The sequence below is a fragment of the Saccostrea echinata genome, unplaced genomic scaffold (assembly GCF_033153115.1).
Source record: "Saccostrea echinata isolate AGI-Se365-2 ecotype Australia unplaced genomic scaffold, CSIRO_AGI_Sech_v1 ptg000003l, whole genome shotgun sequence".
NCBI lineage: Eukaryota > Metazoa > Mollusca > Bivalvia > Ostreida > Ostreidae > Saccostrea > Saccostrea echinata.
In genome coordinates this window covers 5546004-5561901 of record NW_026889752.1, presented here as the reverse complement: position 1 = coordinate 5561901, position 15898 = coordinate 5546004, and the positions used below count along the sequence as shown (strand labels likewise).

Sequence of the window (15898 nt, the reverse complement as noted above, 5' to 3'; positions counted from 1 at the left end):
GATAAACAGACAAACAATAATAATCATTTCCGTGCAAAAAGAGTTTTGCAAAAAAGATTTCAGTTACTTTTATTCTTTTGCAAAAAGTGCAGATTCCAAGTGGGATTCTTGCCCAATCAGGGAATGGAAATCAAAATATAATGCAATTGAAAATCAGTTCATGTGTAGGACATTTTTATTCCTAAAAAGACAATGGTTCAATTATTTACAATTATGATGAACACCTATCTACGTACATAAAAAGTAGAATAAGACTTGCTGGAAAATATGCCATTGAACTAGATCGGGCAAAAGAAGATGTCAATATTTTCTTCCTTAATATACACACGATACAAAAACAAAACTATTTAAAGTTGATTAAAACATTTGAGTCCTAGAAAAAGATGTGAGCATTTACTGTCGGATGAAAAAAAAAAATCTCAAATTATGACTTTAGGGGCAAGGTTCTTGTCATTAGATGAAAAAATTTTATACACAAATAGTAAATGACAAAAACGAAGTGTCAGTAATTTTTTTCGTTGGTATAAAACATCATTACACAGCATATTGTCAGAAATAGGTAATTTTAAGTTAAATTTTTTGAGAAGAAAAAGTGTTTGAAATATGAAAAAGAGTCTTATTGATCGAATGAAAATCATGATATGATAGTTTTGACCCTTTCTTTATATTTTTTTGACCCCGTCAAATTAAACTTGTTAACAACCCTTATCATACATTTACTACAACATTTAATTATAGTTTATTAAAATATCATTTATATAAAGACTAATTTTTATCCACGGAACTTTTCTCTACTAAAAGGGATGATAATTCAACCGCTAATATCTCTCAAATACTACTTCATTTTCTTTTATCCAGAATTAGATGCTCCCTTTCAAGGGTACAAGATTCCAAAAGCGAGAAATTATAAAACGATGAAAGATTCCACTTTAAGAAATGCTACTTTTAATGAAGGTAAGAATGTTTATCATCTATATGAAACTTTGAAATTGAAAAAAAAAATTGAATATTTGAATTTTAGATCTCCTTCTCATAGGCTAGTGAGGTTTTTCGGATGAAAGACTGTCTGGCATGAACTTTCCTTTTTGTCTTATTGTTTGGGCAAGGTTCTTGTCATTAGACAAAAAAGTCTTCTACAGGAAAATTTAATGACACTAAGGTAGGATTGGGCGAAAGTAAGTTGTCAGTATTTTTTGGGAAAAAAAAAACCCAATCAAAAATTAAAAAATTAGTAAAGTTGATTAATAAAAAAATGATTTGGGTCATAGAAAAAAAAAGAGGAGCATCCTACTATCCGATGAAGAAAATTTTTCTTTAATTATAACTGTTGGGGCAAGGTTCTTGGCGTTAGATGATAAAGACTAGTACAGAAAAATTCAATGACAGAAGCAAAATATCCATAATTTTTTCATCGGGTTGAACATCTTTACACAACTTATTGTCAGAATTGAGGAAAGATCAAAATTTTTGGAGAAGAAAAAGTGTTTGAGATATGAAAAAAAAGTTTTATTGGTCGATGGAAAATCATGATATGATCGTTTTAACCTTTACATTTTTCACCCGTCAAATTACAATTGCTAACAACTTTATCATACATAAACTATGACGTATTTATTATAGTATAATTGAAAGACTAATTCTTTTTAGCTATGTATCGTTTCCCTTGGAAAAGGGATGATATAGGACCTCTAACATCTCTTAAATTCCACTTCATTTTCTTTCATCCAGAATTTGATGTTCCATTTGATATGTACGAGAATCGAAAAGCGAGAAAACGTAAAGCGGTTAAAGATTCCACTTTAAAACATACAACTTTTAATGAAGGTAAGAATGTTCCCTATATGAAACTTGGAATTTGACAAAGCGTAACATAAATATTTGATGTTTTAGTTCACCTTCTCCTAGGCTAAGGAGGTTTCTCTGATCAAAGACTGTCCGACATAAATCTTTCTGTTTCTCTTTCTGTTGAGTTTTGTTGGAAAATAGCCCACATTTTCAAAATAATTGTAACGTTTAATATTGTATTAATTCGAAAACATAGTGAAAATATGTTCATGAGACAAACAATAGTAAACGATTCCAATCAAAAAGAGTTTTGTAAAGATTTCAGCTACTTTAAATTTTTCGCACAAAATGCAGATTTCAAGTGGATTCTTGCCCAATCAGCGAATGGAAACAACAATTCATTGTAAAATTGGTTCATATGTATGATTTTTTTTAATTCCTAAAAACCGACTGTGGTACAATTAACAGTTATGACGAACACTTTTCTACGGACATAATGTATAGAATAACCTTTGTTAAAAAAATTTGCTTAATTAGCAAATGGAAACCACAGCACAGTGTTAAAAAGTTTCATATTTTATTCCAAAAAACGACAGTGGTTCAATTATTATGTTCCCCAAACGGAGTTTGGGAACATATTGTTTTTACTCGGTTTCTTCTTCTTCTTCTTATTATTAAGGTCTTCCGTTTCAGTCGGAAGACCTTATAGTGATTGTACTGTTTATTAAGGTCTTCCGTCTTCACGGAAGACCTTATAGTGATTCTACTGTTTCTTATTATTATTCTTTTTTTGACCAAAATTTTGTGCACGCGATTTCTCGAAAACTATTTAGCAGTTTTCAATGAAACTTTCACAAAAAATGAGTCATTATATGAACTTTGTTCATCACAAAGAAAATTTGGAAAATTCGCTTCCGGTTCCAAATTATGGTCAAATTCCTGATTTTTAAATAGAATTTTGTCCGCGGCATATCTAGAGAACGACTAAAAGTATGAACTAAAGACTTATTAGAGATTATAGAACATGTCTTCTAGATTACCAGAATTGCCTTTTCGTGCGTCGTCACTACTTCCGGTCGCTACCGGAAGCGAATTTAAAAAGTCGAATTTTTCAACTTTTTTGTTTTTCAATATATTTCAATGATATTAGTAGGGTTAATAGATACTCTTTTCAGAATGCATAATATATAATTTGTTTGAAAATTGATAATAAATATTATAATTTTATTAATATTTTTTTAGACAAATATTATGCACGCGATATCTCGAGAACTATTCAGTCGTTTTTCGTCAAACTTTCAGGGATAATCCTCTTTAAAAAGCCATTATTACATTTGTAAGAAATTTTGAAAATTCCCTTCTGGTTCCAAGTTATGCGCAATTTCCTGATATTAAAATGAAATGTTGTCCGCAAATTTTCTCAAGAGTGGCTAAAGAGAGGAACTGGACACTTGTCAAAGATAAAAGAGCATGAGTTATAGATTTGTGAAACGATTTTTTTATGAGTCGTCAGTACTTCCGGTCGTCACCGGAAGTGATCAAAGAAATCGAAAATTTCAACTTTACTTTTTTAAATCAAATCTTGCATCACATTATTGAAACTCTTTCGCAGTTTCGAAATATGTTGGTCCCACCGGAAACAAAAACGACAACTTCCGGTTATAAGAGAAAAACTACATAATTTGGGTATTTTACTTTCCCTTAAATATTCTTTTATAGAGAAAGTACTTGAAATGATTTTTAGATATGTTATTCAGACTGCCAATGTCTAGAGCAACGTCAAATATCTTTGGAAAATTCACTTCCGGTTGCGTGTTTTTTTTTTGTCCTCAAAATGAGAAAATATCTGAGCGAGATCTTAGAAACGGTAAGAGATTAACACACCAAACTTATAGGAGTAATATAGCTTGAAGAGTAGGCAAAGCCATTTGGGTTAAACTGTCAGTCGTCACTTCCGGTTGTCACAGGAAGTGATAAAAGAAATCAAAAATTTTAACTTTTCTTTTATAAATTAAAACTTGCATAACCTTATTGCACCTCTTTTGCTGTTTTGAAATATGTTAGACTCCACTGGAAACAAAAATGTCAACTTCCGGTTTTGGGAGATAAAATACGTTATTTCGATATTTAACTTTCTCATAAATATCGCTTATAGAAAAAGTATTGAAATGTTTTAATACATGTTGTAGATACTGCAAATGTCTAGAGACACGTCAGAGTTTTTTTTTTTTTTTTTTTTTTTTTTTTTTTTTTTACAAAATTCACTTCCGGTCGCGTGTTTTCCTGTCCTCAAAATTAGAATTTGTTTTCAAAATTGCTCGGCAACAATAAACGATTGAAGTCTGAAACTTTCAGGACGGATAGTCCGTCATCAGTTTATTTGCATCGTTTGAAAATTGTGTGTCGCCGTTACCACCGGACGTGACAGGAAGTGATGCAAAAAAGGGAATGGTTAATGGTTAGCACGTTGGATTTTCACGCTGACGACCAGGGTTGAATCTACAGAGTGTCTGAATTTCTTTTATCACTTTTTTCAGCTTGAATTTTCGTTTTTATTTTCAGAATTGGACGGAAGACCTCTCATTGCTCGCAATGAGTTTCTAGTCATTATTATTATTTTTTTCCCGTTTTTTGTCCAAGCGATTTCTCAGAGATGGCTCAATGGATTTTCTTGAAACTTTCAGAGATTATGACAAATAAAATAAACTAAAAAAGTTTTTAAGGATTTTGCAAAATTCACTTCCGGTTGTCAGATATGTCCGATTTCCGTTTTTTCAAAAGAGTTCATGTCCGGACGTTTTCTCAGAAACGGTAAAAGATTAAGACACTAAACATTCAGGGATTATAGATCATGACAAGTAGGTTTGCAGAATGTGTTTAAATCTGTCAGCCGTCACTTCCGGTTGTCACAGGAAGTGATCAAAGAAATCGAACCCTTTCAACTTTTCTGTTTTTGATTAAATCTTGCATGACATTATTGCATCTGTTTTGCAGTTTCGAAATATGTTGGTCCCACCGGAAACAAAAACGTCAACTTCCGGTTATAAGCGAAAAACTACATAATTTGAGTATTTTACTTTCCCATAAATGTCGCTTATAGATTAAGTATTTGAAATGGTTTTTTAATATGTGATTTAGACTGCAAATGTCTAGAGTAACGTCAAATATCTTGGTAAAATTCACTTCCGGTCGCGGGTTTTACTGTCCGCAAAATAAGAATTTGTGCAAGTGAGATCTCAGAAACGGTAAGAGATTTAGACACCAAACTTATATGAGTAATAGAACTTAAAGAGTAGGCAAAACCATTTGGGTTAATAGCGTCAGCCGTCACTTCCGGTCGTCACAGGAAGTGATCAAAGTAATAAAAAAATTTCAACTTTTCTCTTTTGAAATAAAACTTGCATCAAATAATTGAATCTCTTTCACAGTTTCTATATGTGTTGGTATCACTGAACCCCCCCCCCCCCAAAAAAAAAAAAAAAAAAAAAAAAACCGATTACTTCCGGTTATAAGAAAAAACTATGTAATTGGGATTTTTAACTTTCCCAAAAATATCGCTTATAAATAAAGTTTTTGAAATGATTTTTATATATGTTATTGAGACTGCAATTGTCTAGTGTGACATTAACCATCTTAGGAAAATGCACTTCCAGTCGCGTGTTTTTCTGTCCTCAAATTGAGATTTTATTCACCAAATTGTTCAGAAACAGTACATTGCTGAAGTCTACTTTCAGAACTGATAGTCAGTCCTCAGTTTATCTGCATCAAGTAAAAATCATACGTTTCCGTCACTTCCGGTCGTGACAGGAAGCGATGAAAAAAAGTGAATTTTAAAAGTTTTTTTTTTCTTTTTACAGAAATGTTAGGCTAATGCGGATGTTAGATAGACTATAACCATGCAATTTATTTTCACCGGAAGTGCCAATCGAAAAACCGGAAGTTGTCTCAAACATGAGTAGTTTTTCATGGAAACTTTTAGGGAGGAGCAGTTGTGAAAAATTTAGGTGTAGAATGTACATCTTATTCGTTTGGAGTACTTTCGTTCATGATGAAGTATATAAAGAAAACAGAAAAGTAATTCTATTTGTTTTTATTTGTATTTACATATCTTTGGAAGCCTTGAGATAACTTTTGTTAATTATTTAGAGTAATCTTATTGACAATATCGTGTTTTTTTTTTCGAAGAAGTCAAGAAAACGGAAGACCTGTTATTGCCTAAGCAATAAGTATCTAGTTATTATGTTCCCCAAACGAAGTTGGGGAACATATTGTTTTTACTCTGTTTTTCTTCTTCTTATTATTATTTTTCTTCTTCTTCTTCTTCTTCTTCCTGGGTACTTTTTTGTCCGCGAGTGATCTCGTCAACTACTCATCCGACTGAAGTGAAACCTTTTTAGGGTTAATAGGCATGTTATGTAGATTTGCGGAATCAAGGTCATTTTGCGCGCACGTGCATGCACGTGCGTGCGCGTGCAATGCGTTAAATGACCAATATACTTGATATAGCTGTAACTTTTATATTTTTTGATGAAATGCTTTGATACTCAAAATATAAGGATATATTAAAAGTGTAAACAAGATGACATGGTCAACATGCACTTACATGCACGTGTGCGCACGCGCAAAGCGTAAAATGACAATATATACTTGATATATTCGTAACTTTTATACTTTTTGATGAAATGCTTTGATACTCAAATTATTTATATATATTAAAAGTGTAGATAAGATGACATGGTCATCATGCACATGCATGCATGCATGCATGCATATGCTTGCACGTGCGCGCGTGCAATGTGTTAAATGACCAATATACTTAATATAGCCGTAATTTTTATATTTTTTTATAAAAAGTTTTGATATTAAGAATATACAGATATTTTAAAAGTGTAGACAATATGATGTGGACATCATGCTCATGAATGCACATGCGCGCGCGTGCAATGTGTTAAATGACCAATATACTTCATATAGCCATAACTTTTATATTTTTTTTATGAAAAGCTTTGATACTAAGAATAAACAGACAAATTATAAGTGTAGACAAAATGGCATGGTCATTAGGAACATGCATGCAGGTGCGCATGCATGCAATGCTAAGATGACCAATATACTTGATATAGCCGGAACTTATTTATTTTTTGATGAAATGTTTTGATACTGAGAATATAAAGATGCATTAATAGTATAGATGAGATGACATGGTCATTCTGCACATGCATGCACGTGCGCGCGCGTGAAATGCAAAAAACGATCAATATACTTCATTGCCTTATTTAATGAAGCTTACAGGAAATAAGACACCAAAAGGGTGTTGGGGAGCGTTTGGGGAACATCTGTAACGGTTCCCGTTACAATTATAACTAGTTATTATTATTCTTTTTTATCCTTATTTCTTCTCCGGTACTTTTTTGTCCGCGAGTGTTCTAGGAAACTGCTCATCCAATTGAGTTAAAACCTTTTTAGGGTTAACAGGTATGTTGTGTAGATGTGTGGAACGAAGGGTATTTTGCGCGCACATTCATGCACGTGCGGGCGCATGCAGTGAGTGAAATGACTGATATTCTTCATATAGCCGTAACTTTTACATTTTTTGATGAAATGCTTTGAAACTCATAATATAAGGATATATTAGTAGTGTAGACAAGACGATATGGTCAGAATAGCATGAACTCACGCGCATGCACGTGCGCTTTGCTCTGATTGGCTGGAACAAAAGTCTCAATATCTTTCTTCTGTTTTGACAAAATACTTTGAAATTTTAAACATAGTCATATATTAGGAGGTTCTACAGCGTGATATATAAGAAATCTCATGAAAGCACGCGCATGCACGTTTTCTGCAATCTGATTGGCTCAAACTTTGAATGCCTATAACTTTCTTGGTTCTCAATAAAACAGGACGAAATTTAGAATATGAATAGGTATAATGGATTACTACATTATGCTACTCTCAAAATTAAATGCAAGGACATGCATGTTTGTGCGCACGCGCACAATGCGTTAAATGACCAATATACTTGATGTAGCCGAAACTTTTAAACTGTTTGATGAATTGCTTTGAAACTCAAAATATAAGGATATATTAGTAGTGTAGACAAGATGACATGGTCAAATTAGCATGAACTCACGCGCATCCACGTGCGCTTCGCTCTGATTGGCTGAAACAAAAGTCTCAATATCGTTCTTGTTTTTTGACAAAATTCTTTGAAATTTAAAACATAGTCATACATTAGGAGGTTGTACAATATGATATATAAGAATCATTATGAAAACACACGCATGCACGTGTTCTGCAATCTGATTGGCTTAAACTTGAAATACGTATAACTTTCTTAGTTCTCAACAAAACAGGATGAAATTTAGAATATGAATAGGTATAACGGATTTCCACATTATGCTACTATCAAAATTGAATGCAAGGACATGCATGTACGTGCGCACGCTCACAATGTGTAAAATGACAAATATACTTGATATAGCCATAACTTTAAAACTTTTTGATGAAATGCTTTGAAACTCAAAAATACAAATATATTAAAAGTGTAGACAAGATGATATGGTCATCATGCCTATGCATGCACGTGCATGCGCGTGTAATGCGTAAAACGACTAATATACTTGATTGCCTTATTTAATGAATCTTACAGGAAATAAGACACCAAAAGGAAGTTGGGGAGCGTTTGGGGAACATCTGTAACGGTTCCCGTTACAATTATAACTAGTTTAAAATTATCATGCACACCTAGCTACGGATATTAAATATAGAATAAACCTTGATGAAGATGTGAGCACCCCCCCCCCCTCCCCTGTCGGATGAGGAAATTTATTCTTAAATTATGATTTTATGGGGCAAAGTTCTTGTCATGAAATGAAAAGGATTTATACAAAAATATTAAATGACAAAAACCAAATTGACCATTATTTGTTTCGTCGGTATTAAACATCCCTGCACAGCATATTATCAGAATTCAGGTAATATAAAATTAAATTTATGGAGAAGAAAAAGTCTTTGAAATATGAAAAAAAGTCATATTGATCGTAGAAAAATCATGATATGACAGTTTTGACCCTTTCTATATATGTTTGATCCCGTCAAATTAAAATTATTAACAACCTTATACATGTACTACAACATTAAAGAATAGTTTATTAAAAACTCATTTAAAGACTAATTTTTATCTACGGAGTGTTTCTCTAGGAAAAGGGGTGATAATTCGACCTCTAATATCTCTTAAAATCCACTTTATTCTCTTTTATCCAGAATTAGATGTTCCGTTGATTGGGTACAAGATTCCAAAAGCGAGAAAATATCAAGCGATTAAAAATACTACTTTTGATGAAGGTAAGAATGTTAATCATCTACATGAAACTTTGGATTTGGCAAAGCATAACATAAATATTTGGAGTTTTAGGTTAGGTTCTCATAGGCTACGGAGGTTTCTCTGTTCAAAGACTCTCCGGCATGAAACTTTTTGTTTCTTTTCTGTTGAATTTTGTAGGAGAATAGCACACATTTCAAAACATTTGTAACGTTTGACATTGCATTATGTAGAAAACATAGTAAAAATTTCCATGCAAGACGAGTTTTGTAAAGAAGATTTCACTGATTTTACATCTTTCGCACTTAGTGCAGATTCCAAACGGAATAGAACCAAATCAGCAAATGGAAACCACAATGCATTTTAAAATCGGTTCATATGTAAGATTTTTCTTTTTCATAAAAAACGGCAGTGGTTCAATTTCACAGTTATGATGAATATCTATCTACAGACATAAAATGTAGAATGAGCCTTGTTGAAGAATCTGCCATTAAGCTAGATAGGGTAAAAGTAAGATGTCAGAATTTTCTTGCTAAATATACAAAATCGATAAGATGGTTTTGAACCTTTTTTAATTGTTGACCCCGTCAAATAAAATTGTTGACAGCCTTATTATACATATACTACAACATTTAAGAATAGATTTTATAGTATCTTTTAAGACTTTTTTATGCACAGAACGTTTTTTAAGGAAAAGGGATGATAACTCGACCTGTAGTATGTCTTAAATTCCACTTCAATTACGTTTATTTATAATTCAATGTTACCTTCGATGGGTACAACAATCCAAAAGTGAGAAAATATTATTTATAATTGATTAAAACGTTTGGGTCACAGGAAAAAAAATCTATCACCCTGTCAGATGATGATTTCTTTTCTTGAATAATTACTGTTGGAGCAAGGCTCTTGTCATTAGACTGAAAAGTCTACTAAAGGAAAATTTAATGAAGAATGCAAAATGTCTGTAATTTGTTTTGTCCAGATTAAACATCATTGCACAGTATATTGTCAGAAGTGAGGTAATATTAATTTTAATGTTTTGAGAAGAAAAACGTGTTTGAAATATGAAGAAAACGTCTTATTGATTGAAAGCCATGATATGATCGTTTTGAAAAATTAATTTTTTTTTTTTACCCCGTCAAATAAAACTTGCTAACAACCTTATCATACATATACTACAACATTTAAGGTTAGTTTATTATAGTATCATTTAAAAACTATATTGTTTTAATTCGTAACGTTTCTATAGGAAAAGGGATAATAATTGGACCTCTGATACCTCTTCAATTTCCTATTAATTTTCCTTTATCCAGAATTAGATGTTTCCTGTGATTGGTACGAGAATCCAAAAGCAAGAAAAGATAACGCAATTAAAGATTCCACTTTAAAATTTACTACTTTTGATCAAGGTAAGAATGTTTATAATCTATGTGAAACTTTAAATTGGACAAAGCATATCATAAATATTTGATGCTCTAGTTCACCTTCTCATAGGCTAAGGAGGTTTCTCTGTTCAAAGACTGTCCGACATGAATCTTTCTGTTTCTTTTTCTCTTGAGTTTTGTTGGAAAATAGCCCAAATTTTCAAAACATTTGTAACGTTTGATGTTGCATTATGTAGAAAACAAAGTAAAAATATGTTCATAAGATGAACAGACAAAGAATGATAAACATTTCCATGCAAAAAGGGCTTTGTTAAGTAGATTCCAAGTGGATTCTTGCCCAATCAGGGAATAGAAATCAAAATATAATGCAATGGAAAATCAGTTCATGTGTAAGACTTTTTTATTCCTAAAAACGACAGTGGTTCAATAATTTAAAGTTATGATGAACACCTTTCTACGGACATGAAAAGTAGAATAAGCCTTGTTGAAGAATTTTCCATTTAAGTAGATCGGGCAAAAGTAAGATGTCAGTACTTTCTTGCAAAATATACACATGATACAAAATTAAAACTATTTAAAGTTGATTAAAATCATTTGGACCCTAGAAAAGATGTGAGCATCCCCCTGTCAGATGAAGAAATTCATTCCTAAATTCTGACTTTAGGGCAAGGTTCTTCTCATTAAATGAAAAGGATTTATACAAAACTATTAAATGACAAAAACAAAATGATTATTATTTTTTTCGTCGGTATTAAACATCATTACACAGCATATTGTCAGAATTCAGGTAATATAAAATTAAAATTTTTGAGAAGAAAAAGTGTTTGAAATATGAAAAAAGTCATATTGATCGTAGAAAAATCATGATATGATAGTTTTGACCCTTTCTATATATTTTTGATCCTGTCAAATTAAAATTGTTTACAACCTTATACATGTACTACAACATTAAAGAATAGTTTGTTTTTTTTAAAAAAAACTCATTTAAAGATTAATTTTTATCGACGGATTGTTTCTCTAGGAAAAGGGATGATAATTCGACCTCTAATATATCTTAAAATCCACTTTATTCTCTTTTATCCAGAATTAGATGTTCCGTTCAATGGGTACAAGATTCCAAGAGCGAGAAAATATCAAGCGATTAAAAATTCCACTTTAAAAAATACTACTTTTAATGAAGGTAAGAATGTTAATCATCTACATGAAACTTTGGATTTGGCAAAGCATAACATAAATATTTGGAGTTTTAGGTTAGGTTCTCATAGGCTACAGAGGTCTCTCTGATCAAAGACTCTCCGGCATGAAACTTTTTGTTTCTTTTCTGTTGAATTTTGTAGGAGAATAGCCCACATTTCAAAACATTTGTAACGTTTGACTTTGCATTATGTAGAAAACATAATGAAAATATGTTCATAAAATAAACAGACAAAGAATAATAAACATTTCCATGCAAGAAGAGTTTTGTAAAGAAGATTTCAGGTTTTTTTTTTTCATCTTTCGCACTAAGTGCAGATTCCAAACGGAATAGAACCAAATCAGCAAATGGAAACAACAATGCATTGTAAAATCGGTTCATATGTAAGATTTTTCTTTTTCATAAAAAACGGCAGTGGTTCAATTTTACATTGATGATGAATATCTATCTACGGACATAAAATGTAGAATAAGCCTTGTTAAAGAATCTGCCATTAAGCTAGACAGGGTAAAAGTAAGATGTCAGAATTTTCTTGCTAAATATACAAAATCGATAAGATGGTTTTGAACCTTTTTTTTATTGTTGAACCCGTCATATAAAATTGCTGACAGCCTTATTATACATATACTACAACATTTAAGAATAGATTTTATAGTACCTTTTAAGACTTTTTTTATGCATAGAACGTTTATTTTAGGAAAAGGGATGATAACTCGACCTGTAGTATGTCTTAAATTCCACTTCGATTACGTTTATCCATAATTCAATGTTACCTTCGATGGGTACAAGAATCCAATAGTGAGAAAATATTATTTAAAATTGATTATAGTCTGTCCCACGGTACCAAGGACCTCACTTTTCGCCTCATATCTCAAAATGTATAAATACCTTCTCCTTCAAACTAGGTTCGATCGATAGATCATTTCTTTTTCCATACTTCCTGCATTTATTCGAACCCTCGAGTTCAACCGGTGTATTGACACGGCGGCAAATTCAAAGTCTACGGGGATTTAACATTGCCAAAATGGCCGCAACTTCGGAAGGGGATCCATCATTATTCGTGATTTTCCGTACATCGCCGTCAGTGAATTAATGACGTAACACACGTTCTTGAATTCTCTGTGCTTACCGATGTACGGAACACAATACAGCCCGAGACTTTCCAAGTGCCCAACACACACATAAATATCAAAAAAGCGTCTTCGACGTACCCGGGAACAAGTGCTTAACACTGCTAAGAAAAGAGGTAAGATTTAACTCATATCTACTTCAGAAGTCATAACTGCACTGACAATGTAATGGAAAGAACGATCGAGGCTATAGTACAACAAAATTCAGCCAAGTGACATCATTGCTTGACCAAAACATAACATGATAGATCTATCTGTAAGCGAGTATTAGTATGTTCTAATAATTTAGATTTGTAATTAATTACAACTTTATCTTTGCCTCGCAAATAAATCCAACACACTAGGCAGTATACTATAGTTTGTTGTAAACACGGTTAAACAGTTTGTGAAGCATCACTTCTATCATGAATATTCACAACGCTTCCTGGCTTTGTTACATTTATAACTCTTAAGCACATACAAATCCACGTTTATACATTTTGAATCACTGTGCAAAACATGAAAACAAGATATACATGTTGTCTGCATCAAACTACGTCATCAATGGATTTGACCTTGCCCTTTGAAAACTTCCTGTATCGGCATTAGGTAAATGCAGGCCCTGGGATTTCAAACAATACTATGTATTTTTAATAGTTTTACCATATGTGTAGCAGTTCTGATGCCAAAAATAAAATACAGAGGTACATGTAGTAATCACACAAACCCCTAAACATGAATGGAAAACATTTTTTTTTAAATTTATTATGTTTATTTGTATACTTTATTTTTCTTTTAATGTAAAAACTTTTGTGACAGAAATTTCAATGATTTACAAATTAATAAAACTTTTAAGACCAGGAGTTGCATTTTAAATTTCAATGTGAAAAAATTCTACATTTGCAAGAAATGCAAGTCAAAGCCCTTTCATTATTTCTTTTTTTTTAAATTATAATAACAATGAAAAGTAATATAAAAAAATAGATAAAACTTAAGTAGATAAAACTAAATTAAGCATTTTTATTTTGAAACAAGAATTTGATTATTAGGAAAGAGAACATGAAGACATATCAGACAGACAAGAGCATGCAAACATGCACATTAAATTAATTCAACCTTAAGTAGGTGCAGAAACGTGCATGTAGTTTTCATTTTCTTTCTTTTTTTTTTAACTTGTCTACAGTCATCTGTGAAATCATTTTTAATTCAGGGGGTCAGGCCCATGGGAAGCAATTTAAGTGTGTGTGCGGGGGGGGGGGGGGCAACCAAACATTTTCAGTTCAATCTTGACAAGCCAAGAAAATATTTAAAAAAAAAAAGATCATCATTAAGTTTTATGTCTATATTTATCATATTAATTATTCAAACTATGTTGTCAAACCTCGTTATCCTACAATGGGACAATGGGACTGATAAAAACTTCTGAGATATCTGAGTATTCAAGATATCAAGGGTAAAATACTTCAAGAATTTTAAAGTGGTTGGGACTTCCAAATCACTTTGACATATCAATGGATATCAAAATTTACAACTTCTGCTTTGCAAATTAAATTCATACTGTGAAAATTGTTATAAAACTTAAATTACAAGTTGTAAAAATATCAAATCTCAAATTACTTAATTCTTAAATTAGTGAAATTACAGGGTAAAACCACTCAACATACTATGTTATTTGTAATTTTGTTTGAACTGTTTTCAGCATTTGAAGTAAAATTGAAAAATATTCCAAGAGGTAAATGAATTGTCTACCCTATATTTATTCAGATTATCTTTTAGATATTCAGACTGAAGAAGAAATGAAAGTAAAATGCTCAGTGCTACTGGTGTCCATGGTTTGAATGTCAATTGGTACAAAAGAAAAGTCATGACTCATATTGGACATAATAAACATGAAGCCGAGGAGAGAAACATCTATGAACGGATTAGAAAGTGAGTATTTTTCTCTCCGTTATATCACTAACACTTCAATTTGTGTCAAGCTCATCAAGTGATCACTAGGCAAACTCCCTGGTAATCTTTGGTTTAGACTATTTTTTGGGCCTGAAAAAGATATGCAATAATACACATATTAACTGGTGCATGAAAAAAAGAACAAAAAACAAAAAAAACTAAACTTTTAAGTCTCTGTAAAGTGAAATTAAGGAATAATGAAAATTCAAATTAATGATTTCATTTGTACATGTATCATGAATGCTTTCTGTACAGATGAAAAATACATGATGATTTTTTTAATTTCAGATACCAGGCCAAGTATACACTTCAGAAAGAAAAAAAGACATTTTTTAAATATTCATATAAATGTTTAAATGTACAGTCCCTGAAACGTTCTACTTTCCCATTTTTCCGTTCGCTCACCGTTCGTTCAGCGTGCGTTCACCGTGCGTTCACCGTTCGCTCTCCGTTCACAGTTTTGCGTTCACCGTTCACCGTGCGCTCGCGTTCACCGTTCACAAAGCGTTCAGCGTTCGCTCTTCGTTCCGTTCACTTTGAGTTCACCTTGCGTTCAGCGTTCACCTATCGTTCAGTTTTCATTGTTATTCGGAACTCCGAAGTGAAAGGACTTATCTTTTTGTAGGGAAGGAGTTACAGGTTTTTTAATTTAATAACTAACATATCGTGTTTGAAGAATCATTATTTTATGTTGAAAAATATCTACGATATATATTTTTATTATTCCATTTTAGTTGTTAGATTATTTATTAAATTACTCTGGAAAATAAATGCTGTTATAAGCACATTCTGTACCTATGTAGAATGATGCTGAAATGTTAAATTTAACTAAGGGCAATGTGCAAATACTTCAAGCACTGCAACATTTTTTTGTTTTGTTAAAGACGACAAATCGTTAATGGTGATATAATTATCCAAGTCAAATAATCACGCAGCAAAATTACGAAAATATTTATTTCTAACACTTTTTTCCCCAATTACTACAGAAAATATGATAGAACTAGTTCTGAGAGTTATACATAGTACTGAGCATATCCTGTTAATTTATTATCTTTGGAGCGAATTAAATTGATAGTATGGTTAAAGGAAATATTTATTTGAAATGTACTGCACTGCAGAATTTTCTCTACTATAATATGTAAAGTCTATAGTT

General features: G+C 31.9%; 1 protein-coding gene across 1 annotated transcript in view; it reads left to right on the top strand.

The window, feature by feature from the left end:
• Window positions 1-914: 914 nt before the first annotated feature.
• LOC133178725 (uncharacterized) overlaps window positions 915-15898 on the top strand; it is a 39786-nt gene continuing 24802 nt past the window's right edge. Inside the window, exons 1-5 of the mRNA XM_061313435.1 lie at window positions 915-954; window positions 1729-1824; window positions 9049-9129; window positions 10420-10515; window positions 11576-11671. Coding sequence (XP_061169419.1) covers window positions 915-954; window positions 1729-1824; window positions 9049-9129; window positions 10420-10515; window positions 11576-11671 — 409 coding nt within the window. The remainder of the gene's footprint in view (window positions 955-1728; window positions 1825-9048; window positions 9130-10419; window positions 10516-11575; window positions 11672-15898) is intronic.